Genomic DNA, 27,872 nt, shown 5'->3' with positions numbered 1-27,872 from the left:
GAGTTGACGTTGCGCGCGTCTGCGATTCCTGCCCAAAGTGTCGACCTCGCGAGTCGCTTCGAGTAGAGCCGAGTCGCCCTTTACGTCGCATTGTGTCTGCGTCCGGACTTGTAGCTCGCTCGCTCCTCCTCCTCCTCATCCCTCCCCTCCTCGTTCTCTCCTCTCTCTCCACGCCGCTACCTGTGTCGAGGCGGGGTGCGCGCGTGAGCTTCGATCCGTTCCCCTCCGCGTTCTAATTCCGAGCTTAAATGCGCGGCGCGCGCGAGCGCACGGACAAGGTGACCAGGGGAGGGGGGCGCGGCGAAAAAAATCACTCTCGGCCATCGACAGCGGCGAGAGCCTCTCAAATTGATTTCTGATTGAGCGTCACAGCGAGCATTGGCGCCCGCGAATTTAGGACGTGTCGAGTGAGTTTTGGTGGCGTGTGGGGGGAGTGTGTGGCAGGGCGGTGGGGGGGTGTCGGTGGGGAAGGAGGGAGGAGGGGGAAGAGTAGGTGGGAGGGTAGCTAGGTTGGTTGTGTTGTGTGTGGTTGTTTTGCTGTTGTTGCTGCTGCGGAATCGTGGTGTCTCTCGTGTAGTCACTCGTAAGTGCTAGCACCCGGCCGCCCTGTTGGTTAAGCTGATATCTCTCCCAGTGCTCCAAGCGGAGCGGCACGCGTGCGTTTCTCGGCTGTTGGTCGCGCCCGAAATGCGTTCGTCCGGCGTCGAGCCCTAGAGGAGCCATCGAGGTGTCCACCGAGCATCGAACTGGGAACGCCGCCAGGCATGCGGGTGAACTTATTCCGACTCACACCCGCCCGACCTGGTCTTCTCGCTCCGTCGATCGTCTCCTCTCCGGGACTCGTGCTGAGAGGAGGCGGAGGAGCAGGAGGAGCAGGAGGATGATGCCACGGGCACATTGCACGCTGGAAACTCGAATGTGTGCCTAGGGACACCACGCGTGTCTACGCCGAGCGGCGCGGGGCTGAATTGCACATCGGCGAGATCACTTGACGATGGATAATTTACGGAAGAGGCCGCCTGTGCTGCTACTCCTCGTCCACGTACTCTTTGCGTTCGCCCTCGAACGTAAGTCTGCTTTCTTTATTCGCCGATTTTTCATTCACCGCCGGGCTACGCGCGTGCGTTGTCTGCTGAGCGTGTTGGATTTTGCGTTTACGATAGTACTCTTCATTTTTGCTTTAACGAGTGCTGTTGTTTGTCCAAGCCGGCGTGTTTTGTTCGCGTCCCGTGCCTGCACCCAGAGTGTGCCGTCGCGTGCCGCTTCAGCGTGTGGCGTTATAAGCGAGGGGGGGAATGAACGCGTCGAGATAAGGGGACCAGGTTTTGCGAAGCGCTGCACGCAAACGTCGCTGGGTTTCACGATAATTTGGCCCCAGATATCGCGCAATATGCCCCAGAACAACCCCGGCTCACGCGGTGGTGTCGGTGGGGGTGCTCGCTACTGCTGCCGCTGCCTCAGAGGCGATCTGTCTGGCTGTGTGAAAAAGATTATGTACTTCAAAGACCCGGCGAGTCTACATCCCGGATCACTGATAAACCACGACCTTTGCGATGCACGCGCAATGTGTGGTGCTCTTGCACGTTTCGCCCGATGATAAACCGCTGCGTGACGCTCTTTCCATCACAATGTACGAGATGACTCATTTCCCATAGTGCGTTTTTGTGTGCATGTATGCGCGCGCGCGCGTGTCATAATAGTGGGGAGCGGTGGCGGAGTGGTTAGCGCACAGCGCTGCGAACCCGTTGACCCGAGTTCGATCCCTACTCACGGCCAACAACATCGGCGGCGAATATCTGAACTGGTGCTGGGCCTCCCCCTAGGTCGACTCAGCCTTAAATGAGTACGCGGTGGGGTGTGTAGTAAAAACATCAGCATTTGGGGAGATGCTAGCCAACCAACCCGCCCTCCTCGTGTGCCGTCCCGGTCTTCACGTGTGCTCGTGAACAGCACTTGCCCTAACAGTCTGTTGAAGGCTAGACGGGGGGGTCTTTGTCTTGTGTATGTGAAATTGATATTTGAGTGATGGGAGAAAGGGTCATGAATTGCGCCATCATCAGGAATCCGGGACCTGTCGGAGAGAGACGTTTCAGTCGCTCCGGTAGCAAAAGCGTGAAAGGGAGAACGATTTTGGACGCGACCGTGAGAGCATCGGTGAACAAGAATCAAACTGCTCATGTGCTGTGTGCGTCTTCATCAATTAATTATCCTGCGTGCAGCCACTTGTCGCGGGCTATCCGTTTTTTTTGTAAATGTCCCTGGAAATTTTTCTCGAAGGGGAATTCATTTTTTTAATTGTCCTCTGTAGTAATTATACAAGCAATGCGTGACGTGTGCGCGTGTGTGTGTGTGCATTACGAAAGCGATAAAATTCCCTTTACGAGGAATACACCGGTGTGGTTCACGCACTGCGTTATGAACGCGTTCCAGTCGAGTTCGATTCACGGTCGCGGCTGACATCAGGTGGCGAGAAATATCTGAATCGATTCTGACACCACCCCCCCCCCGCCTCGCCTCCCCTCTGCGCGCCCTTTAACCAATCGGCAATGGCCAGCGTGGTGAAGTATGGTCAAACAGCCCCAATGGACCAGCCTATGCGTGCGGATGCCTTCATCCAGCAGTTGATTGACGAAGGATTGTACGATATTACTCTCGTCAAATGTACAGGGTGCTTCAACATTTAAAAAAAAAAGTCAAATAGTCTCCCACTTGTTCGCCATCATTGTAAACGCGTGCCTGGAATCTTCTCCAGGTGGTCTCCAGAGCCCGGAGACACATTTTCTCGTGGTATCGTTGTAAATTCTCAGAAGCGTTAACGTATTTTGTTGAAGCACCCTGTATTACCAGCTGAAACGTTCACGGAGCTTTAAGCTCAGCCGTTACCACGAAATCGTGTTCCTGCAATACCACACATGCATTTATATTAAAGGCAACTGATGTTCGTGCCTGTGTGACATAAAATAGCCATGAGCATCAGCACCGGTGAGACAAAGGCGGCCGGGCGTGCGTGATGCTGGCCCACGCCATCACGTGAGCTACGTGCCCGCTCGGGTCAGTAGGTTCTGGTTGTCTTGTAAAGCCATGAAGGAAGGAAATGAGGTCCGTGTGTGTCTGTGTGTGTTTGTATATGACTTCATGCACGTGTGCCCTTATCATTCGTGTGATTTGTGAAGGCATTGGCGCATCAGAGGCGGAGGAAAGGCTCGTTGACTATCTGCTGCGGCCAGACAGATACAACAAACTCATTCGCCCGGCCATCAATAACTCGCAGCTGGTTACGATCACCTTTCAAGTCTCCCTGTCCCAGCTCATCAATGTCGTGAGTGTCCAACCCACACCCCCCACCCCCCACCGTTTGTACTCGAGTAGAGATTTTAAAATTACGTTTTTTCTTTCGTGGGCCAAGATCTCATTGAGAAACCCATGGGTGGTCGAATTCGCTGTTATAGGCTTTGGCTCGATTCAGTAAACACACGTGCTGTCTGCAAAGTTTATATAGATCGTGTTATATTTTAATTGGCCGAGAATGCTTACACGTCTTCGAATGACATAATCGATACTCATTAATGAAACGTGAATTTTAAACCGACGTACTTCGAACCCGCGCGTGTTTATCTGATATTTATTCGTTTACCATTATATGAAATGTAATTTCGTGATTATCTCTCTTCGAAAGAGCATTGTGGTAGTACAGTGTGTCTGCGGTATGATTTACTCCAGAGGTGGGAAGTCCTTGCCAGTAAAATGTCACGGTTCTGTTCCTCCAATAAGTATTCCCGTCTCACCTACATTCACCCTCCAGAACAACACCTCCTCCACTTACCCCCCCCCCCACCTTCCGCCTCCCACCCACAATATATAATTCAATTATCGTACATTTTGGAATTACAGAAAAAAGCACTTGCATTTGTTTTCTGAGTGTACGCGACTGACCGACGGGCGACTTTAGCAGCGCACGCGTGTGCATGCCGCGTTGCTCGGCGTTGCGTCATCAATTGTAATTTTGTGTCGCAACGTTTAGAACGAAAGGGAGCAGATCATGACGACCAACGTTTGGCTCACCCAGGTAAGACCCACGGTGCTTCTCTGCGGCGCATCGACACTGTCGCTGTGCACACCACACGGGTAGCGCTGCCACCGCTGCAGTATGGTGACGAGTGGCTCGGCAGCCCACAATCCCCGTCCTCAGCGCGGTGAATCGCACGGGGGTGAGGGATGTTGGGGTTTTGGGGGTACAGATCATCAAATCGCCCGTGAACCAAAGACCGCCGTGTCTTTTGGTGTGAGAATAATGGACGTTCACGGACCAAAAAATAAAAACGCTTCGAGGAGCAATGAATTAAACCGGATCTAGGAGTTGGAACGTGTCAAAAAGTCACGGTGTCGTATTTGACCAGGAGATGATTAACTCAAACCCATTGAGACGCACGCAGGCAATGGTTGTTACGTGTGCCTCAGTGGCTTTGTTTACAACCCCTGGTTAAATAGAGGAGACGATACATTTGGAACTTAAATCTTTATAATTACAATAACGTAATTGTAACATGCGAGTGCTACTTTGGGTTGTTTACTCAATTCAAATTAATACATTTTTGCACGATGTTGTTATTATTTTAAGGATGGTTTCATCGCATACCCAGTGTGTGTTTCATATGTGCCACCATTCTTGGTAACTTGTGCCAATGCTGGGAAATTTCACGCGCTCGTGGCTGCGTCAAGTTCATTCCACTTCATGACCGTTGACTTCCTACTGAGTCGTGCGGCTCTGCACGTGGTGTTCATTCACAGAGAACACGGTGGGGGGGGGGGGGGTCAGGGATTAATTCGACCTTCTGAGCCCACGGTTTAATAATAACACCGCCCTGAATTTACCCAGGAAAGCTTCATTGTGCATTAAGGCTCAGTTTTTTTGAATGAGGACATTGGGATGTTTGGCCAATGCCATAAATTAGTTTTTGGCGTGTGGGAGGAATCCTGAGCAGGCAGAGACAACCCACCACGCATCCAACAAAGCTCCTTACAGATGGATTCCATCCAATTCTGTGCTTCAATCTCCTGGCCACCTCGCATCCCAAACCAACACAAAAGTACTAACCAGGCTCGATCCGATGAGATTGGACACATTTAGGGTCATATGATCGTAGACAATTGGTATGATATTCCGATATTAGATTGTTAACGTCACGATACCAGAGTTCGTAGGCAGTTGCTTGGGTGGATTACGACATCAACAGGATCGTGATATGTGGCTGAGGCTTAGAAAGGTCTTCATCCAGCAGTAGATTAATGATGTCTGATGATGATCACACTGATGATACTCTTAATAATATATGCAGTGTAATAATGCTAAGGATATAGACTATATTGGGCAATTGTGGAGCAGCTGATGGCCTGTACATACGTTTTGTGCCCTGCCTCAAAGCCTTTTATCTGCTTCTGGTGTGTTTATAGTCTATATACAATAATAAATTACTGCTTCATCAATAATGCACACGGCAATTGAATTATATTATGGTACATCAAAAAAGAAATAGACTTGTTTATCCTAATGGCAGTGAATGGACGATTCGACGTTATGTGCTGCAGTCTTCACTACAGTGCTCAGGTTATAGGGACGACTTGATGTCCATGCGTAACTTTATTACGCGGCCTGGTAGGATATAGGGGACACGCGTCAGAGCGTTGATGGGAGGAGTTACTACGTACATTGAGACAGGTGGGGTAATATACAGGTGTTGGTGAGTTACACACACACACACACACGTTAAACCACGGTAGGAGATCGACTTTCAACTTAACCAGTCATCCGTGGGTGGTCGATAAAACTAGCAACACTTTGTGGCAAGTCAACAGAGGTTATCCCTGTGGATGTACTCGCACTCGTCATAATAATGTGGCGTTTGAGCAGACAAATCACTTGCGGGGAGGAAGTTGGGGGGGGGGGGGTTGGTGTAGCGGTCAGCGCGCTGCGCTACGAACTCGGCGACCCCAGTTCGATTCTCACTCACGACCAACACGAGTGACGATTATCTGAACCAATCCCGGGCCTCCGCCTAGCTCAGCCCAGCTTCAAATGAGCACCTGGTGCCGTGTATACACGTTGCTACTAGGGAAACAAAGGCGGCCGGGCGTGGTGCTGTCCACCCTCGCGATCGTGTGCCGTGCCGGCCTTCATAGGTGCTACTCGCTGACAGCACTTGCCCCAACAGTCTGTTAAGGCTATACGGGGGGTCTTTGTCTTTGGTCTTGGATGGTTTGGGGAGGGGGGGGGCAACTCCCCTTACTTGTTTCCGTTCTCTCGCACTTTGAATGCAATCTGACGGTGACCTTGCTGTTTACAGGAGTGGATTGACTACCGGCTCAAGTGGGACCCGAATGATTATGACGGATTAGACATCGTGCGGCTGCCCTCCAGGCAGATCTGGCTGCCCGATATCGTCCTCTACAATAAGTGAGTATCGACGCGAGTCGCGGCGCGCAAGGTCGGCCGACTCCTGGACGCGCCGGCAGTTTGATGCTTTTCATCTCGGACCGGCTCTGTACCAGTGGCAGTGCACGTACCACGTGGTCGCTACGAAGCACACTGGAGTTCGTATCGGATGAGACTCTCCGCCTCCCCTCCATCCCTGACTCCCTCCCTCCCTCGCCTGCACGGTGCAGGTTACACCATTGGGTCGCGTCACGTTGGTGAGATATTAACTACCTCGCTTGGTATTGCAGGAGGTCGTGGGTTCGATCCAGACCTTGGCGCATGTATATTTTGAGTTTGCGTGTTTTCCCTGTGGTCGCGTGGATTTTTCTCGGGATCCTCCGGTTTTTTCCCTCCACGTGTAGAATCAACATCACAGTGTTTAGAGTGTTGGGCCTCTATACTTTTCCACGCGATGAGCCACTTCGTTGAGCCGTCACTTGTGAAAGCCAGGTCGCTCCTGAAAAAGAGCTATACAGCTCAGTTGGCCTTACCTGGTAGAATAAAATGTTTAGTTTAGTCTGCTGATCTTCACACACGTGCGATGTTTTCCCCGAGGATCACCATCATCATCATCATCAGTCACGATAAATGCACCGCTGCATGAAGGCGTCTCCGCGTCCCCACCCCCTAAAGCCGTTGCTATTTCTCACGATCCCGAGTTGCAGTAATCCACGAAGCTCCTGCACGCGAGCTGATTTCATCGCTCCATCTCCACGTCGATACGTGGTGGTGGGTTTTCTTCAAGTAGTTTGGCAAATGTTTTTTTCGCTAACAATTAATTGGCCAACGGTCCCCATGCAGTATCCTTCCGGAAAAGGGTTGGTGTGGGGGGCCCAAGGGGGGGGGGGGTAGGGGGGGTGCAAGAAGGAGAGGAGGATTGGGGGGAGTAATGGGCGTGTTCATGGGTTGTTCCGCAAACCTAGGGAATGATTAGGGGTTAGCGACGGCGGTCAGACCAGGCATTCCGACTGGCCTGGTGGCATTAACCTTTTCCCGCAATTTCACCGCCTCGGTTTTTTCCTACCTTAACAGCAGGACCAGAGCAGCAATGCAGCAGTAATCGTAGTGCTGTAATAATACAGATAACGCCTCGGGGGAGGGGGGGGGAGCTTACACGTTCGCGTGTCTCTGTTCCAGTGCTGACGGCACGTACGAGGTGTCATTTTACTCCAACGCCGTGCTCTCCTACGACGGGAGCATCTTTTGGCTGCCGCCTGCCATCTACAAAAGTGCCTGCAAGATCGAGGTCAAGCACTTTCCGTTCGACCAGCAGAATTGCACCATGAAATTTCGCTCCTGGACCTACGACCACACCGAGATCGACCTGGTGCTCAAGAACGACTTCGCCACGATGGACGACTTCACTCCGAGCGGCGAGTGGGACATCGTGTCCTTGCCCGGCCGCAAAAACGAGAACCCCTCTGACCCCGCGTACGTAGACATCACCTACGACTTCATCATCAAGAGAAAACCTCTCTTCTACACCATCAACCTCATCATCCCGTGCGTGCTCATCACCTCGCTCGCCATCCTCGTCTTCTACCTGCCGTCCGACTGCGGCGAGAAGATGACTCTGTGCATATCCGTGCTGCTCGCTCTCACCGTGTTCCTGCTGCTCATCTCCAAGATCGTGCCGCCCACGTCCCTGGACGTCCCGCTCATCGGCAAATACCTGATGTTCACCATGGTGCTGGTCACCTTCTCCATCGTGACGAGTGTCTGCGTCCTGAACGTGCACCACCGATCTCCGAGCACGCACACCATGCCGAACTGGGTCAAGAAGGTCTTCCTGCACAAGCTGCCCATGCTCTTGTTCATGCAGCGGCCCAAGAACAGCTCGGCACGCGACCGCATGAGACAAAAACATTTGGGCGCCTCGTTCGCGAGCAAGGTGCACGGCGAGGGTGCGGACGCCTGCTTCGTGAACCCGGCGTCCGCCAACAAGTACGGCTTCAAAATGCAGGACCTCTCGGGCCCCTTCCGGAACATTTCCGAGCTGAGGTTCCGCACCTCGTCCAAGTGGACGCCCGAGATGCAGGAAGCCGTGGACGGGGTCAGGTTCATCGCGGACCACACGCGCAGCGAGGACGAAGACCAGAGCGTACGCGCCGCTCGCATACACACCCACGTCGACTCACGTGCACACGCACAGCAGCAGGGTGACCTTGTTTATTGGGGGTGGAAATATAATTGGGGGGGGGGGCTGAGGTTACAATAGGGGGGGTAGCCCCTCCCTGCCCCAACGCCCACCCCCTCCCCGACGCTTCGGGTCCGTGAGTGGACGAGGACTCCTCTTCGCCGTTCAGGGTAAAGGGGCGGGGTTTTGAGCACAACTTCAGCACGCTGGTCAGCGGCCATTGGCTATTCGGAACGAGTCACGTGCACCCACGACGTACAATTCTGTTGTTCGCGTGAATCGACACCGTCGTCGATTGCTTACGCAAGCAATTCGTGAGCTTAGAAAGCACAAAATCACCACGAGTCCATCATAGCGTAGTTACTATCCCGCATCGGGCTCTTGTAACACTCGCAGACTCACAACGGGCATGGCTCCCGTCTCTGACGGCAGCTCCTAAGCTAGTGGCAGCCATTCAAATTGGGGGGGGGGGGGGTGCAAGAATATCGATAAGACCACTACTGTGGAATTATCGCAAATTGATCCCGATTTTTAACACCCTTAAGTGATGATAGGTTGAGGTAACCCCCGACACCTGACCGGTATTTAACCTGGCAACCTTCCAATGGTTGAGTCAAGCGCTCTAAATGAATTTCTGCCGGTTCGCATAAAGTAGTAATTAACACGCGTGAGGGTTCACTCTCGCGATTAACTCTTGGTGTGCTCGACCTGCTCACGGTGTTCAGTTCTACCGCACGGCACATTGCACCAAACTAAGTAAATGTTTTAACTCATCCGTCGCCATCCTTTTATTAATAATCGTCTTAGAATACAGTGTGGATAAGAGAGCCTCGGGTAAGATACAGTGGCACTTTTTTTACAGATCTAATAATTTGCGTGTGTGTTTCACCTCCGATGAGCACGGTTGGTTACGTATGGTGCTAATGAAGTTCAGAATACACGTAGATAAAAAGTGTAGGGCAAAGCAGGCAGTGGAGTGGTGGAGCGGTGGCGTAGTGGTGAGCGCGCTCCTTCCGTTAACCCGGCTTAGTTTGATTCGCGGCCACGGCTAACGACAGTGGCGAAGTATGGTCAAACAAATCCCCCATCACCAGCCCGTCGTGGGGAGGCTTTCCCCCAGCAGTCATTTGACAAGGGGCAGTAAATTATTGCATTAAAATGTATTTCACACCAGAAGAAACATTACAAAGTTGTTTAGCGCAGTTGTCAAAGCGTGCAGTATTTATGACGTTACGTCCTCTGACCTGCTGAGAGCGTGAATCGCAGTGCCACATGTTTGGAATACTTCTCTGATGCCAAGAGAATATTCATTGTCAAAGATTACCAGTGGAGCCTCTTAAGTGCGGTAAGTGGCTACCACTATGTGCGGTCGCTTTTGTCTCCCCAGTGCTGATATGTGCACACACATGTGTAGCCTGAGTTGACTTAGGGGAGGCCCAGCACCGATTTAAATGCTCGCCATTGATGTAAACCTTTGGCCAGGAATCGAACTCAGAACTCAAGTCGCCGGTTTCAAAGCTCATACGCAAAAAAGTACACGCACCCACCGTGCAGACGTTCATTCTTCCTTCTCTACGAGATGGTATTCCCTTCTCGTTTTTAATTAAAGGCGACATTTGCGTATAACAATAGCTGGAGTCGAGCATGCCCTGCGAGTGGGCGAAAATACATTTGCAAAGAAATCCCCCAGCAAAGCTTGGATCTTTCCTCAAAGATTGCGCACACGTGCGTGGCTTCATAAGGGGGGTGCGTGCACAGAGGGGGACGACGGGGGGCTGGGCGGTCATGAGGATTTACGGGGGGGGGTTGGGGGGTGTGGATTACAATAGGGGTCAGGATTGATTACAGATCGAGGCGGCTTTGCACAGGGTTTGCACGCCCCTAGCAGATTCTCGGAGGCCCCTGTGTGTCCATATGTATATCCTCGTACCCTACGCCACGTGGCTTGGTTCACTGATGATGAGGATTGTTGAAGTTGCATTTTGAACTTCAGGATGAGCCAAACCTATGACTGAAACCGAACAACCCATGGGCTGTTATTATCGAGTGTCCACACTCGAAAATGTTGGTTTTCGAATGGTGATTTATTATGAGCAGACTCCGCTATGTGTGGTACATTGTTTGCTCTTTAGCCCTTGACGTCGGTTGCGGTCACCTTCATGTTAGATCAAACAGAATCCCTCCATCTACATATGAAGAGGACTGAACACATTCGCCAATAACACTGTGGCCTTAAAATATATATGTTGTTTTGAGTCCACTCAATATTCGTCAATAACACAAAACATGGCCGCAGTGTTTATTGAATGTGTTGAGTGTATTGTTAATTGTGCTCCACGACCAACGCAGGAGCATCGTCGAATCACGTGTCACCTGTGAAGAGATTCGGGTCAAAAGGGTAACTCAATGTGACGCAGAAATTCGCGATTTAAAAAAATATATATTTTTGGGACACACGACAAAAATATATAATCATGGCGCCGGGTATTATGGGAATATTCATGATCCTGTATCAGCCAACAGAGGGCGTTCAAGTTAATAGGCCAGCGGGGTTGATGAGATATAATTGACATGAATGCAGCGAGTATTAAAATTTTTATTTTTGGAGGAAAAGGTTAATGAAATATGTCGATTATGCACTGCCAACCTATCTGGATTGTTAATTATATCTTAACAGCTGCCATTCAAAAAACAACAAAAAACCACAAGTACCTATTTCTCCCCGTATGAAATATCCTCATGATTAAGTTATATAGAATCAGTATTGCATGATTTGAATGAAATATCTTTTGGTTAAACCTATATTTAATTTGTGAAACAGTAATTAGTTCAAATGTTATGTCCGTTTATGAACGACGGGCCAAACGTCACCACCCTCAACCAAGTTCGACTTCCATTTTGTCTCGGCCACAGGCGGCCATGTTGGTGGCCAGGATAATGATGGCACCAAAGTTGCGGCATCTTTTTAGTTTTTCTCGTCATCACGGTAAAACTCAGTCATGGCCACCACGTTCTCGTGAGCGGTGAGGCAAAGACAGACTGTGTGCACTGGACCCACCACAGGCTATGGTTCAGTGGGAGACGGGACGGGTCCATACGCCCTTACGTGTGGCGCTGGTGCGTTCCGCCATGAATTTATGACACGGGTTGAAATTGAAAAGGTCGACCGCGTTTAAAATATTTATACAGACATTGCATGGCAGCGGCGCCGCTGTAAATCTAATCTGTGCATAATTAAGTGCAAATAGAATATTTTTTAAAACACGTGGTGCACTTTAAAAAAAAAATCAAACCAATGTAAGTACTGAGCCATTGGCGTTTAAGAGAAGCCACGTTGTGCCCATCATACATCACCAGCTTCCTCCATGGCATTTAGCTCATGCTCATGGAAATATGTTCATGAGCTAAATACCAGTGTAAGTCTGCTTGCCATGATAGTGCTTCAGGAGAAAGTGTGTTTAGTTATGATATTCCTTCGTTGACAGAGTGGTTAACGATATGGTCGATCCACTGCTGGATTGGCATACTTCGTTTTAATTTTACATAGGGATTTTTTTGTCTTCAAGATTCCATAGGATGTATGGGAATAATCCAACATAAGGCTCGGAGTAAAACTATGGCACCCTGTAATATATATTGACGACACAGCACTTTTCACAGGCTAAACAAACACAATATCCACATATTTAGAATAATTACGATGAGAGACCACTTTCACATTATGGAATTAAGACGAGTATGAACTGCTGAACTTCAGTCGATGGTTCCACATTATAGATAGCTTTTAAATCCAACGAATCATAATTGCCTTTGAATATAAACCATTGCACATTGATCAGAATAATTCGACCAATAAAGTTAATTACGGAACTACCATTTACTCATGTAAAGGTGGAACAGTGTTTAACACACTGCCCTGTGAAGCTGGCAATCTGAGTTCGATATCTGCCCACGGCTATCATCAGTGGCGAGTAATATCTGAACCTGACCTGGGCATCCTGCGCACAAACCCGGACTGACCAGCATGGTGAAGTATGCTCAAACAACCTGCATGAGCAACATCACACGGGGAGACCTTCATCCAGCAGTAGATTGACAAAGGGATTGCATCAACTCACATATCAGAAAACAACTTTGCTTTGGAAAACAATAATCCAAGCTTAAACTGCGTGGGCTTTTGATTGGAATCACTTTTATCTACACTGACCGCATCATATACAACGTCTTCCAACTAAACATGGAACGTTCATTCAACGTTTCCAACCACATGTCGCCCGTTGGCCGAACGTCACGTGATTGCCGGGTACTTTATTCTCTTTATTATCATTCTTCTGTGCAGGTGATCGAGGACTGGAAGTACGTCGCCATGGTGATCGACCGCCTCTTCCTGTGGATATTCGTGGTGGTGTGCGTGGTGGGGACCGTGGGCCTCTTCCTGCAGCCGCTGTTTCAGAACTACACGACCCCAACCATCGCTTAGCTATTAGACAGACGGGGTGGTGGTGGTGGTGGTGGGGGGGGCTTCACTCAGCAGCACACAACAGCCGTCTCATAGCCGCTCTCTCCCGACACCTTTGCAAATGACTGAATTGCCCATAATATACCAAACGCCACTTATACGTTTTATGTATATGGATATATTTGTAATCACTTTACATTTCTCTAAACCCAGCTTTATATAAAAGTTACAAAAATAAATTCATGTAAGCTACACAAATACGAGCGTACCACGTGGTATATCGTGTTTATTGAACTGCCGAGACAAAATGTACTTCTTACAGCGGTTTCAATTGTAATTTTATGTACATTTACTTTTAAAGTGCAATCACTTATTTTGTACAGTTTATAACAATATATACATATATTTAAAGCTGTGGTTTAATCAGAAGAGATATACCATGGTAATCATAAAAATTGCAACAATTAACGACAACTGAATAGAACATATAATGAACAAGCATCTTAGATCGTCTCGAAAGCTATTCTGGATACTGTTAAACGCGCCACTGGTATAAAAATATAAAATATACAACTAACGGTATAGTAACGGTACAATAATAATTGCCTTGTCCAAACTTCTCTCGGTTGTTCCTGTGCTCGAAACACGCACATCTGACCCATGCCAGTGTGAAGTAGTTTTTTTGTGTGTTTGGTCTAACAAGTCACTCGTGGTGGGACTCGTGAGGAAGAAGCCGATATCGTGATCGCACCCTGAGCAGCCTCTGAACGCCGGCACGAGCTGACACTCTCAGCAGAGAGTCATAAATAACTCGAGGCAAACCACCACTCTCATTCCCGCCAGGCTTGGTGTGTGTGTCTTTGTATATACAGCGAGCCTTCGAGATGTCACGTGGCCTCAAAGTGCACCTGGCCTGGCACAAGCGCCGTGGTGTCGTCACCCACACCTAGTGGCGAATGGCGGGTGTTGTGGTTAGAAATAACGTACATGTATGCATGTCCTTTACACACACTGGGGACAATTTCCCGTTGGATATTTTACCGAGAAATGCTGCTATGGCTGGCTTGAACTAGGGAATCGTCCATTTAAGGCACTACCCAGCACTGCATTCATATAATCATGGTGATGAAATAATCATGGTGCTAAACGTATCGTGGTGATGGAGTAAGGATAGATGGATGTCCGGAGCACTCATCCGGACTGTTCCGGCTAAGCTGAAGCACACAACACAGCCGCATTGCACGTGACCCGCTCCTCTCCGCTGCTGGATGAGAGACTTTCCAAGCAGCTGGGGTCATGGGAGGGGTGGTGGTTTTATGACCATACTTCAGCACGCTTGTAAAGTCGGGGGGTAGGGGATAGACGTTGGAGCATACAAGTACAGCACAACAATGGATGTTTTTCTGCACTGCCCTCTGCTGCCCACAACGTAGCCTCCCTGCACATTGCACAGACGTGAGCACAAGCACATGGGGCCGCCATCCTCCTTATCATCTGATAAGAGGCCGTAATTGTTTGAAATTCAGAAACAATGTGCCATCTTCTTTCAAACGTGCGTTGTGAGATGCGCATCTAAACTGGCATTTGAGAAAAAAACAAAGCTTGCAGTTGAAATTCCACGTTATTGTGACGAGGGCATGTTCATCCATAGGACAACTAGTGTTGAATTTTCAGAAAGGTATGATGCCTTCCCTTGGCGGTACAGTACTCATATTTTTGACCCTTGAGGGATGATGATTGTGATAGGGCTGAGTCGATCATGGAAGGAATTTGAATGCGTGATCCAAATAATTGGGAGCCCATCCGCTCTGTACTGAGCTCTGTTATAAACCGGATACTTTACTATAACTTGAGGGATCGCGTTGGCATCGGGAATGATCCATTGAAGGAAATACAACGGTGGCACATACCAGTTTATATGCAGCGTCATGTTCTCGGTACACGTCACTTCTCATGAAATGTACACGGACGCGTGGCGAATTTCCCCTGCAATGGTCATCGGAGCAGGTGCACATTCAGTGTGGCCATTGGCGTAGCTGTCGAGTGTGCAGGCGGTGCAACTGCACCGGGACTCGTGGCCCATGCACCGGGCTATGGAGGGAAAATTGTACAGTGGCCACCCTATTTCATTCCTTGCACGGGGGCCCATGCCAACTGGTGGTGGTGGTGTGGATTATATGACTTTCATGACATCACCGCGGGTGGGTATGTGAAGAAGAGCGATAACGTGATTAAAAGCACACGCAACTTAATACATGATGTCATTCAACGTGCAGGTCTCGTGTGGTGGTGTAAAGTGTGGGATACTTAGAACTATTTTAAGATGTTTGATGGAAGAGTAGGCCAAATATCCCTCTTTGTAGAATGGCATGAACAAGCAATTGCAGTCCTGCACCTTTACCTTTTACACTCCGTCAAGCAAGCGTAATGAAGAGCCGAGAGTTTGACTCTGGTCTGGGTAGAACTCGCTTTACAATTAATTAATTCCAGAGTCGAGCTTATGTTAAATTGCCTCTTTTGATGTTGATGGTGGCTGATGAGATCCGCTGATTATACGAAAAAGTTATGCGCATTGTGGATACGTATGGGCGGCCTCCATTCATCAAATTAAGGCAATTAACTGTGGATTAAAATGTGTAATAATTTACCCTGGAAAGACAGAGCAATGTGTGACTTTCGCACATGGGCGCTGTTCATGGTCCTGGTTTTCCCGGACTGCACAATTGTTCTGCTGCGATGGACATTTCTCGCGAGAAACAAGCTTGGTCGCACACAAACGTGCGACTCCTACCGCACCGCCCTTCATCGCTCAAATCATACATCGTGGTAGATGCAGGAGAAGCACTGCGAAGTGGAGCGGCGACGCAGTGGTTAACAATTCCCGGGCCACGGCATTAACGTCCGTAGCAAGGGGCTATCTGAAGAGGTCCTTGGGCACTCGTTTCACCAAGCTGCACTGACCAGCGTGGTACGGTCCGGTCAAACACCCCCCCTCCACCCTTGACTGAAAGGCGAGGAGAAGAGGCCTTCATCCAGCAGTGGACAGAGTTGCTGTGCTTTGCAACCCATTGCAGGTGGCACACACGCTCTGAGCTGCAGCATCGACGACGGAGCAGAATCATGCGTCTGGTTGTCGCTTGATGTGTCCTGTATTTAATCACCTAAATTCTCATTACGATTAATTATAACTCAACTGTCCAAGGTACACGTGGTCGATGAACGCACAGTTGTTTAGTGACGTTGGGTGCACAGTTGTGATTTGTTCACAATGCACGTGGATTTTTTTTGCTGCCTGGCTCATAATGAACACGTGGATGAAGGCTCCCAATGTGTTGCGTCGTTCAGGCATATGGGAACGGCCCGAAATTGTTCAACCCCATTAATAAACAGAGTGTGAGACTGGCACAGTGACAACTGCTGCCCGACCTACGACCCCGTGTCATTCGATAAGATGACGACACGAACAACCCCGATTGAAATTACCACCATTTGCCGAGCAATTTCATTTTACCCCTTAAGTAGTGGCTTAGCGTGGCTGGCCATGGGGCCATGGTGCAAATGATGAAAGGGGCCCCCTCCCTGTCATACACAAACCAACACTCATTGCTTGCAAAGGAATGGAGCAAACATCCCAATCTAAGGACGTCCTTGAAATACTTCTGGATGAAGAAAAACATACAATATCTTAAATTCCCGCTAACGATAACAGCATGGTTCACAGATAACGCGACATCGTAGTGATTGGTTGCTCATGTGTGGTGGAGCTTTTTAGTCAAATCAGGGATTAACGGAAATGCCCTCCGTCACTTTTCACGACGATTGTGCTATTGAAATATTTCCACTTCAGCGGATCGTTCGCAACACTGGGCAGGCTGCGGAGACGGAAGGTTTTGCGCATCGCGTTATTATTGGTGAGGCTGTGGCTGACGCGTTAGGGCAGTGGTTCTTAACATTTACTGCAGCCTTGCTCCCCTTTGGTTCTTCATCTTTATACAATATAATGTTCATAAATATATAGGCTTGATGAAACAAAGGAGTTGTACTTACGTGCCCGTGCTTAATTTGTTTTTCGATTATTTACCTTCAAAAAAAAAATCGGGCATGTCTCGCACGCCCAGGGGGTCCGTGCACCCCAGAATAAGAACCACTGCGTTAGGGTGTTGCGTGATAGTGTGTACGGTCATGTTTAGTGTGCGTGGGGGTGATGGTGTGATGGCGTGATGCGGTGATGGGCGAGCGTGTCGTGGGTGATTGAAAAAGGCCGGGTGGTGGGTGAGGGTCTGAATGATGTTGTGCGCGATGATGAGTGAGTGGGCGCGGAGTGTGTGGTGGCTGACGGTGGATGCTCTGCAGGGTGATGGTGTGATGGGCGATGGTGTGTGGAGGGCAGGGTGAGTGTAGCAGAGCTACCTTGTAAATCGAGCTGCTGTGAACCAGTTTCCACCAGGTTCACGGTTCGATTTCGAGTGCAGTCGCCGGGTTAATTCTAAGGGAATGACCAAACCACTGCTTCTATAGAGAACGTGATATATTAGGTGACATTCACGAGAAGAGAAATGCATGTACTTTAAATATAGAATCACCGGGAGCCACGAATTGAAAACAACACGAAAAATCCCAGTTCGTATTTGTGTACATATACTGTACACCCCATTTGTGAATCTACTGTCAGATAAAATAACTGTCTCGTGTCGTGTTGTTCATGGGGGATATTTGACCACACTTCTCCACGCTGGTCAATGCGGTGGTTGCGGAAGTCGGGGGTGGGAGCAGGGTGTGGGGGCGCAGATACGCTGGGACATATAAGTGCAGTACAACGATTGATTTCGCAGCGCACTGCCCACCTTGCCGACAGCGCAGCCCCCCGCAGCGGACTACGGACACGAGCCCCCCCCCCCTCCGCATGGCTTGCGAGCTCCGTGACGAGATCGGTCGCGTTGCGGGTAATTTGGTTTGTCCAGGGTCCCAGCCCCCCCCGTGTAATTTACTCAACGCCTGCGTCGCGCGCCTCCCCTGCCGAGCACGGACAGTAAATCTCCGCGCGCTCGCTGTCCCGCTGGTTACATAAACGCAATTGGATTAAATTTGTACTGGGTGGGGTGGGGGGGGGTCGGGAGTGGGGCTCTCAGAGGTCCCGTGCCATAAGGGGGCGGTTGGCGGTGTTTGCTGCTTCGCCAAGAGTGAGTTGCGAGGTGAGGGGGGCGGGGTGGTGAGTGCGTACGTGCGTGCGGTGAGCGTTGTTTTGTTTTCCTCTACTCGCGCGCGTTGCTTGTGGGGGCGTGTGTGTGTGTGCGCGTGTGTGTGGTGAGGCTGGTCTCGAAATGCGTGGTGAGGGTGTTGTTCTAGGATGCGCGGAGTGGTGAGGCTGTTGTTCTAAGTTGTGCCGGGGTGGTGAGGGTAATCTAGGAATTGGGACAATTCTATGATTCTCAGATTTCGAAATTCGTGCCCTGTGTTGTCAGGGTGTTGTTCAAGGATATGTGGTGAGTGTGGGCTTTTTGTTTCCATCGGATGGGTGGTGTGGCGGGGTGAGTAGGGAGGAGGGGGGGGTGAGCGGTGTGCGATTGCGCGATGAGTGATTCTCTTGCACGAGGCACGAGTGTCCACGAGGGTGGTGAGTGGGGGGGGGGCATCGAGGTGAGTTGCCTCTCCCGGAGGGGGTTGTTGGGGGGGGGGGGTGCGCTCACTCTGGCTGGCTGGGCTAGGTGAGTGGCGGCGCGGGGGGCCACGGGGCTCATGGGGTGCGGGGCTTGAAGCGGAAGAGAGCATCGCGCTCATCCTGATCCCCCCCCCCCGCTCCAGCTTCCACGAGCGATCGCATCCCCTCCATCACTCGACCCGGAGGGAGCCAAGGGCGAGCGAGGGAGCCTCGCGTGTTTTCTCCCTCCTCCTCCGGCTCACGCAGCGCACGATAATCCCGTCGACTGGACGCTATTAATATTATTCCAACACAATTCTGCCACCGACATTCACATTCGGCGTCGCGTGCTGCCCACCCGCAGGTCGCCGTTGTCTCGCCGCAATCAGCGCGGGCGCTGCATCCTCTATCCCGCCTCCGTGTCCTCCTCCTCCTCATCCCCATTCTCTTCCTCCTCGGATTGTTGGCCGCTGCGTCCGCCGAAGCGTGGGTGAGGATGACGGCGCTGGCGCGAATGGCAGCAGCGATGCTCTGCTTGCTCGGCTGCACGTTGGATGGTGAGTGACAGCACACCGCAGCACCGGAACGTTTTGATTCGTTCCCCGACGGCAAAGGTTGTTTTTTTTTTGTTTTAGGTTTTCTTACATCGTTCCTCGTGTCGTTCTTCGCGTCGTCCGGGCCCCGGCTGTGTTTCCTGCTCTCAGCTCGCTCTCCCAGTCTACCACCCCGTGGCCTCTGCGCATCGCACTCTCGTCGCGCGCGTCCGTGGCCCGGTTACTGCTATTTGCATTGGGGGCGGGGGGGGGTGTTAGCTAAGGTGGTCGATGCCTTAAAAAATTTAACCCCGTTCACAAATATCGTAACGAGGGGCCCTGCGAAGCGTGGCTTGTGAGCGTCGCTGTGTTAGTGTCCTTGTGATGGCGTGCGCGCTTCGTGGAGCGATGTCCGCAGCTGTTTCGGACGGATCCGCTTCGAATCGTCTCCGTGCATAACGCGCAATGAAACCCGTGTCATGCATGGTACGCGTGGGGGCGGCGGTGGGAGAGGGGGGGGCATATTTAGCTTCGAAATATTCGTATCGGGGGGGGGGGGGGGGGGTGTACGGATGGTGGGCAGGTGGAGAGCAGCCGAAGGCTGGTGCTCGCTGAGCCGTCCTCCGCATGAAGGTTTCTCGCGGAATGTTTACGAAATGACAGTCGATGACGCGCGCACTTACGTAACTGTTACGAGAGGCGACGAGAGAGAGTTAACGACTGGCTTTCGTGTGGGGGCCGTGTGTGCACGCCACGCGGCGGCTATCTCTGTGGCATCGTGTGCACGCGACCGCACGCGACTGAATGAATAATGCGTGAACTGTGATTGTGGGGAATGCAGTAGGCCTTGCAGAATACGCAGTTAGGTCATTTGTCACTTAAAAAAAACCTGGTGAGATGAGAATCCATGGTTTGCTTTCAACTCTCGCTAGCAACCCGGAAATTTAATTTCTACTCACAGACACACAACATCCAGTATCTATCTCTGTCTCTGTGACGGTGGCAGTCAGTCACAGGCCTATTGAGGTCAACCAGCTACCCAGGAAATACACACCAGTTCAGTTTAAAAACAAAAGGAAATGTAGGGTTAAACAACAGCGACTACAGAATTAGAACTGTGAAGGAACACAACACAGTTACGATGCAGGGGGGTGGGGTGGGGGTTATGTTACTGTCCTATTCAGTGTGAAACTTGCCACCTGAGTTTGATTTCCGGCCACAGTTAACACCGGCGGCGAGTAATGTCTGAACCATGTCCTGGGTTCCGGCCATTACAACAGCAACGACGGACAGCCGCCATTCGCCATCCACAAAGTAACGGTGACGTCACCACGGCGCTTGTGACATCACACACACGCCCGCGTGACGAAGCATGGGTCAAGTAACTCGTAACGGCACGTGGGGAGGTCTTCGTTCAGCGGTGGATGGACACAGAGCAGCAACATTATTGCGTTCTATAAAGCCTGCAATGGGAACTTATGTCGGTGAGATGAATTGCATGATCTGTGTGCGCTGGTGCAGGGTGCTGGGCATCAGAAGCTGCGAGTCGTCTGTACAAGACTCTGTTCGCGAGCTACAACCCTTACATCCGACCCGTGTTCAACGTGTCCGATCCGGTCATCGTGAGATTTGAGGTGTCTATGTCACAGCTGGTCAAGCTGGTGAGTACTCACAGCTGATCATGTCCATTTATTCAGTTTTGTTGTTGTTGCAATTTTCATGACACTTGACATGCTGTGCGTCGACGAGGAGGGAATACGCATGAGAGTACGTCCACAAAAGAGGTGGAGCAGTGAAATAGTCTCGCGTGCAGGTGCTCGATAGAGTGTGAGGTTGCAGGCCCACGAAAGATGGTGATAGGTGAGGGAGGTCTTAGCCCAACAGTGAGGCCTTATTCAATGCAGTGCTGGATGAAGGCCACCATTTGATCTTGGAATTTCACCACATTTGTTAGTGCTGGTTGGTGATCAGCGTGGGGGAGGGGGGTGCAGGACTGGTTCAGATATTAGTAACAAATTTGCATCGCCGAGTTCATAAAGCAATGCACGCGTCACCACTCCAACCCAACATTCCACATGCTTATTTTCATCTGATCTCAAAAGTACACAATCAACTGGCAGGGAATTCATGTCACGTTTCGTTGTTGTACGTGCAACGTCTGAACATTCGAGTGTGCCTGTTCCCTTTACAGGATGAAGTGAATCAAATAATGGCGACAAACCTTTGGCTTAAACACGTAAGTCTCTTTCCGCGGTGAGCGTCATATATTTGTACGGACAATACATTTTCAAAGTGAAATTATAATGATGATAATGGTTACTCCCGCCAACTTGATGTTGGGATATTCCCAGGAAACGTGGACATTTGGGCCAACGTTGGGCCAACGGTGGCTCAACTGCTCCAACTAAATGTGAACATTTGCCTAACCTTGCAGCCTTAATTGGGTTGTACTTTCGATGGGCCAATTCACTGTTCACGCGGTATAACACGTTCATGTCGCCATATTTACAAAGTCAAGTACGTTCTAAAACGTTGTTCACGTGCGCACACTGCCTGTTTAAAAGGGGTAAGTTAATTAATATCTGTCGTTGTTAAAACCGAAAGAAAGAAGAAGAGGGTTACAACAGCAAAGATGCTCACCCTGGCGCTGAAATATTTATTTCTCAAAACGTTTCGACCGCCCATCGAAAGAAAGCAATTAATACCGCGACTTGCGTTGTTCCGCACAGACGGCTTTGAAATCGGTATCTTGCGAACGATGTCGGCAAATGTAATCGAGACGCTCGTAACCACGGTCTCCATCGGACTGTGCACTTCTACGGTGCGTCATTGTGCTTCATTTATCTCTGTTCGTTGCAGACTTGGAATGACTACAAGTTCCAGTGGAACCCCGGTCAATTCGAAGGCATGGAGTACATCCGAGTGCCGTCGGACAAGATCTGGAAGCCAGACATCGTTTTGTACAACAAGTAAGGCCTCTGTTAATTGTGTTGACGTGATACCCAAATGTCGCCATAAAGCGGGGAATTGTTGATGTATTGGCTTGCCTGGCAGACACTGCATCACGTCAATGCGTGTCGATCGATGCAATTTATGTCACGGGAAGAGAACCCGCTGAGGTTCGTAATAATTTTTTTTAAGTTTTCTTGTGGCAAAAATGGGTTATCTTCAAGTCAATGTCTAGCAAATAAATTCAATTGCATGTCTTGCCAAAAACATATGAAAGATATACCTAAAATGTAAACGTCCAGTGTCATTCTAACCCATATAATCTAAGTAATTATTTTGCCATGTTTTCTTTGTTTGTTTACAATAACCCTCCTCGACAGCGCGGACGGAGACTTCCAAGTGGAAGGCAAGACCAAAGCTCTGCTCAAGTACGACGGCACAGTGATGTGGATGCCGCCGGCGATTTTCAAAAGTTCGTGCAAGATCGACGTCACTTACTTCCCCTTCGACTACCAGAACTGCACCATGAAGTTCGGCTCTTGGACCTACGACAAGGCCAAGATCGACCTGGTGCTGGTCGGCACCAAGATCAACCTCAAGGACTTTTGGGAGAGCGGAGAGTGGGTCATCATCGACGTCCCAGGCTACAAGCACGACATCAAGTACAATTGCTGCGAACAGATATACCCGGACATTACCTACTCGGTGTACGTGCGGCGCCTTCCACTCTTCTACACCATCAATTTAATCATCCCCTGCCTGTTGATCTCATTCCTGACCGTCCTGGTTTTTTACCTCCCCTCCGACTGTGGGGAGAAAGTGACACTGTCCATCTCGGTGCTGCTGTCCCTCACCGTGTTCCTGCTCGTCATCACTGAGACCATCCCTTCCACGTCGCTCGTCATCCCGCTCATCGGCGAGTACCTCCTCTTCACCATGATCTTCGTGACCCTCTCCATCGTCATCACCATCTTCGTGCTCAACGTGCACTACCGCACGCCCGAGGCGCACACGATGCCCAACTGGGTGCGCCGAGTTTTCCTCGACACGCTGCCCAAGATCATGCTGCTGCAGCGACCCAAGGCCTCCGAGGGCACGGCGGCGTCGCCCGACGCGGTCGTGGCGGAGGCCGACCAGCAGCCGGCGTGCCTCTGCGCCGGCGAGCTGCTGTCGTCGTCGGCGGCGGCGAGCAGCAGCAGCTGCCACAGCGGCGGCATTTCGAGGGCCTCCAGCTCCGTGGACGCGCCCGTGTCGTCCGTGCGGCTGCCGAGGCTGCGCGCGGCTGACGTGATGTCGGACGAGCTGTCCAGCTCGTCCAGCACGGAGTCGCTCGACGCGCTGCTCGCCCTCTGCCTGCTCTCGCCCGAGATCCGACAAGTGATCGACAGCGTCAGGTACATCGCCGAGAACCTGCGGACTCAAGACGAGGCCAAGGAGGTGACTGGATGCGTCCTTCAAATGTGTTTTTTTGATTGTTATGGATGGAAATGTTCTTTTCATTTTTTCAGTTCCAGTTTCATTTATTAGGTAACAAACAAAAACATGAACAAGAAACATCTTAAAGTGACTACACGCTACAGAAAAATCGAGGAAAGAACAGCAAAGTCTTCAAGAAAAAACACCGTATATCAACGCTTTTTTTGCGCGAAGTGCATCTGTATTATTGCGGATAACTTTGCAAAACCAAGTGCGTTGCTGTATATAGTTTCACTACAACCAAACCCTCTATAGTCCTGTCTCTAGGCCTGCGACAGTCTACCAGAAACCCGCAAACTAAATATTCTGTAAATACCAGTAACGCGGCTTGTGTGGCCATACTTCACCATTGTGGTCTGTGTGAGTTGGTGAAGGTAGGTGGCCTAGCATAGTTTCAAATATCACTCATTGCTGATGTTTATCGCGACCAGAACTCAGACTCTGTTCGCAGGGTTCACACCGCATTGTGTTAACCACTGCGCCACCACTCTCTGGCATTACCATTAATTTTGGTAATATCAGCGCCTCATGGGACAGCTGCTATTTGTTACAATGTCACATTGCTTAGAGGAGAACAGGTGCTAATATTAGAGCAGAATAAACACACGTGCCTACACAAAACAGAGATTTCACTTTTGAACCTTTGCCTCTTCCTAAAAAGAAAACAAATGCAGCGCACGAAGCCGTATCATCGTGCAGCCGTGATGTTGCGAGACCGTTGGTGAACTCCATCCCTCTGTATGCCGGTTCTGGCTCTCTCTCTCTCTGCACGTGTGTGTGTGTGTGTGTGAGCGCAGGTGTGCGACGACTGGAAGTATGTGGCCATGGTAGTGGATCGCATTTTCTTGTGGGTCTTCGTGCTGGTCTGCATCCTCGGCACGGCCGGGCTCTTCCTGCAGCCGCTCATGGCAGGGGAAGACATGTGAAGAGAACAGCGACCGTACCAAGCTTCCCCCCCCCCCCCCCACCAAAACAGAAGTGCCCTACGACTCCATCCCTTGACCTCTGAACTCACATATGCCTTTGAAAGTGCATCATTAGTGGCGGCACGAGCAATCGATTCTAGCCCCACCCCCCACCCCCTTTAGTTGTATTCGCCAAGCCCTCATTTAAGGCATCTGGCCAATGTGGACTAGTATGCTAATTACCCTCGAGAGGAGCTCTAATAGTGGAGTCCCTTCCGCTTGCAGTGGTAATGAGCAAGTGATTGCAGGGCTGCACCTTTACCTTTAAACATCTTTTCATCATCTCGTCGGGATGGGGTGGGGGAAAGAGGGGCAGCAGGGGGTGGGTGGGGGGGGTCATAGGTCACCGCATGCACTTAGTGCTGTTGTCATGCCCGAGTTGAGACGGTGGGAAATTTAGATATCCTGATTCACAGCGAGAACATGCCCAAACGTCAAACCAGCATTGGGTCTCCACTGCTTACGTACATTATTGAGGGTCTTAGCCTGGCCACGGATGCCTGCGCAGAGAAAAAGCAACAAACTCGATCAAAACATCTTGTTTATGCGTACTGCATCATCCTGTTCAATCCACGTACGGGGGCTTAACGTCCACGTTGGTCGGCGTGCAGTCAGTGTTCGTCACTCGCTCGATGTGGTCTTCTTTGCCGTCCGTTGTGGGATCTCAGCGTTGCGCCACTGTTCTGCCGCGTGCCCGGGGGCTTTATGAAGTGTGCGCCGTCTCCGTGTCCACGCCCGGCACAAAGCACCCGCCGAAGTCAGGCCTAGTTCCCCCGCCTCTGTGGTCCTGTCTCGAGGCCTGCGTCAGTCGACCAGCGACCCATAAACGAAATATTCCGCGTGAGCCATTCAGCCCCGCGCATGTGTGTGTGTACGTGTCTACATGGGGGGGGGGGCGGTAGTGTAGCGGTTAGCGCGCTGCGCTACGAACCCAGCGACCCGAGCTCCATTCCCGCTCACGGCCAACACCAGTGACGAATATTTGAACCAGTCCTGGGCCACCCCTAGGTCGACTCAGCCTCAAATGAGTACCTAGTGCAGTGTGGAAACATCGCCACTGAAGAGACAAAGGCGGCCGGGCGTGGTTCTGGCCACCCACCCTCTCGTGTGCCGTGCCGGCTTTCATGGGTGCTCTCTAACAGCACTTGCCCCTACATCCTGTTAAGGCTATACGGGGGATCTTTGTCTTGTCGACATAATCCGGCTGCACGGCATACCGTTTGTGAGAAATTGATGCCAAACGTGGCGCGTAAATGTCAACTAAAATGCTCTGTCCCAGGAAGGCACGCGTAAACGAGCGCGGTGTTTATTCAATGCTTTGTTTGTGCCCCACAGATTTAGATTATCAGGGGAAAACCAAAGCAAACGGATTGCCCATGCATTATATCGCAGAGTAACAACTAACGTTATCTCTTTTCGAAGGCACATGCAGATACAATCACTGCTTGTGAACACGTGGTTTTTAGATGAGCCTTCATTGATCACAAATGTTCATTAGCTCTGAAGAGTCAGGTGCCTCCTAATAGCCCGTTTGATTGTGTGCTTACATGTACCGCTTTGCATTCATCAGTGGTCGGACAGCTTCAATTATTAGGCTTCCGTATCAATTGTAGAGGCGTAAACACCCCACGGAGGCCACATTTATGTATGCTACTTCCAAGTAAATAAAAACTAAAATTACCAGGGCCATGAAATCAATTACATTTTCACCTCCCTATCCAAATATCCACACCTCATTACAGCGGAGCAGTAATAGGGTTCATTGTAACCTTCGAATATAAATAAAAATTACATCTTGATTCTCACACACACACCTATACTGTATACATATCTACCTACATATGCATTGCTTAACAATCACTCACTGGCAGAAGTCGAGCTGGGAGTTTTATAAATAAGGAGAGCAGACGCACACGCGGTCACATTCAGCGTTGTGGGACGCTGTTGGCATGAATGACGCTCGATAAAATGTAAGTATTATTATTCATAGATAATACTTGTCTGTATAATATGCTTGTTATATAGCCTATGACCAAATCGTCCGGCATGTGTCCGATCCCATTACATTTCAAAGGCTAAGCAGGTCTCAAACCTGGAGAGTGCTTGTATGGGTGACCGTCATACACACACCTGGAGGGTTCGGGGGCGACATTGGGGTGGGGTGGGGTGTGGGTGCGGAGGTCTAGAAGGCAGTACAAAAAACCATACATAGACTCCTCTACTTATGGACATTCGACTTACAAACTTTCAGAGATACGAACAAACCCGTCCGTATGTCCAGTCGCCGCTTCGGACCAAGAGTCGTTAGTTCAACCGCCGCTCAATATAGGGCGGTGGTGGCATCTACATCTGCAGAACATGAAGTTCCAGTAGCATCTACATCTGCAGAATATGAAGAACCAGTGGCATCTACATCTGCAGAACATGAAGAACCAGTGGCATTTACATCTGAAGAACATGAAGAACCAGTGGCATCTACATCTGCAGAACATGAAGAACCAGTGGCATCTACATCTGCAGAACATGAAGAACCAGTGGCATCTACATCTGCAGAATATGAAGAACCAGTGGCATCTACATCTGCAGAACATGAATAACCAGTGGCATCTACATCTGCAGAACATGAAGAACCAGTGGCATCTACATCTGAAGAACATGAAGAACCAGTGGCATCTACATCTGCAGAACATGAAGAACCAGTGGCATCTACATCTGCAGAACATGAAGTTCCAGTGGCATCTACATCTGCAGAATATGAAGAACCAGTGGCATCTATATCTGCAGAACATGAAGTTCCAGTGGCATCTACATCTGCAGAATATGAAGAACCAGTGGCATCTACATCTGCAGAACATGAAGAACTAGTGGCATCTACATCTACAGGAGATTATACAACTTTTAAAGGCAGTTCCCGTGTTTAGTGTACATGTAGTACAACATGTTTGGAATCGACATGAGTAAAATTGGACTTCCGAACAAACCTCTGGAACCCAACTCGTTCGTAAGTAGAGGAGTCCCTGTACATTGTTGTACTGTACTCAAGTGCTGCCATGTTCATGCTCCCCACTTTCACCAACTGGCACTCGCCATCGTAATTACGCATAGTCAACTAACCTCAAATGATCCACACAGCGTGGGGAGGCCCTCATCCAGCAGTTGATTTACAAAAGGGCTGTGCGTGTATATGTTTATGTATAGATCATATACCACCAGTACGTTGCTAAATCGGTGGGTTAAGTCATC

At 50.2% G+C, this 27,872-nt stretch overlaps 2 protein-coding genes across 4 annotated transcripts; both read left to right on the top strand.

The window, feature by feature from the left end:
- Positions 1-487: 487 nt before the first annotated feature.
- Positions 488-13,105, top strand: LOC144931021 (neuronal acetylcholine receptor subunit beta-4-like). Its single transcript, XM_078854891.1, has 6 exons — positions 488-1,067; positions 3,174-3,319; positions 4,022-4,066; positions 6,342-6,451; positions 7,610-8,573; positions 12,949-13,105. The coding sequence occupies exons 1-6, from the start codon at positions 995-997 to the stop codon at positions 13,087-13,089; spliced, it is 1,479 nt and encodes a 492-aa protein (XP_078711017.1). The 5' UTR covers positions 488-994; the 3' UTR covers positions 13,090-13,105.
- Positions 13,106-18,382: 5,277 nt separating this feature from the next.
- On the top strand, positions 18,383-24,629 carry LOC144931020 (neuronal acetylcholine receptor subunit alpha-3-like). Of its 3 annotated transcripts, none has more exons than XM_078854888.1 (7): positions 18,383-18,427; positions 19,071-19,263; positions 20,761-20,900; positions 21,431-21,475; positions 22,099-22,208; positions 22,569-23,625; positions 24,462-24,629. In XM_078854888.1, exons 1-7 carry the CDS (start codon positions 18,416-18,418, stop codon positions 24,588-24,590), a joined length of 1,686 nt encoding a protein of 561 aa, XP_078711014.1. In that variant the 5' UTR covers positions 18,383-18,415; the 3' UTR covers positions 24,591-24,629. The 3 variants fall into 3 exon arrangements, with proteins under 3 accessions (XP_078711014.1, XP_078711015.1, XP_078711016.1); XM_078854889.1 differs by lacking the exon at positions 18,383-18,427 and adding an exon at positions 18,469-18,551; XM_078854890.1 differs by lacking the exon at positions 18,383-18,427 and adding an exon at positions 18,732-18,773.
- Positions 24,630-27,872: the final 3,243 nt, after the last annotated feature.

This window comes from Lampetra fluviatilis, chromosome 3, assembly GCF_964198595.1.
Source record: "Lampetra fluviatilis chromosome 3, kcLamFluv1.1, whole genome shotgun sequence".
Lineage (NCBI taxonomy): Eukaryota > Metazoa > Chordata > Hyperoartia > Petromyzontiformes > Petromyzontidae > Lampetra > Lampetra fluviatilis.
This window is presented reverse-complemented; position numbering and strand designations above follow the sequence as displayed.

Bases quoted from the DNA above. Each gene is read 5' to 3' on its own strand.
- LOC144931021 (XM_078854891.1), top strand. From the start codon at position 995: ATGGATAATTTACGGAAGAGGCCGCCTGTGCTGCTACTCCTCGTCCAC. The intron at 1,068-3,173 runs GTAAGTCTGCTT...TGATTTGTGAAG, and splicing joins CTTTGCGTTCGCCCTCGAAC to GCATTGGCGCATCAGAGGCG. The intron at 8,574-12,948 runs GTACGCGCCGCT...TCTTCTGTGCAG, and splicing joins GCGAGGACGAAGACCAGAGC to GTGATCGAGGACTGGAAGTA.
- LOC144931020 (XM_078854888.1), top strand. The intron at 21,476-22,098 runs GTAAGTCTCTTT...TGTTCGTTGCAG, and splicing joins CAAACCTTTGGCTTAAACAC to ACTTGGAATGACTACAAGTT. The intron at 23,626-24,461 runs GTGACTGGATGC...GTGTGAGCGCAG, and splicing joins CTCAAGACGAGGCCAAGGAG to GTGTGCGACGACTGGAAGTA.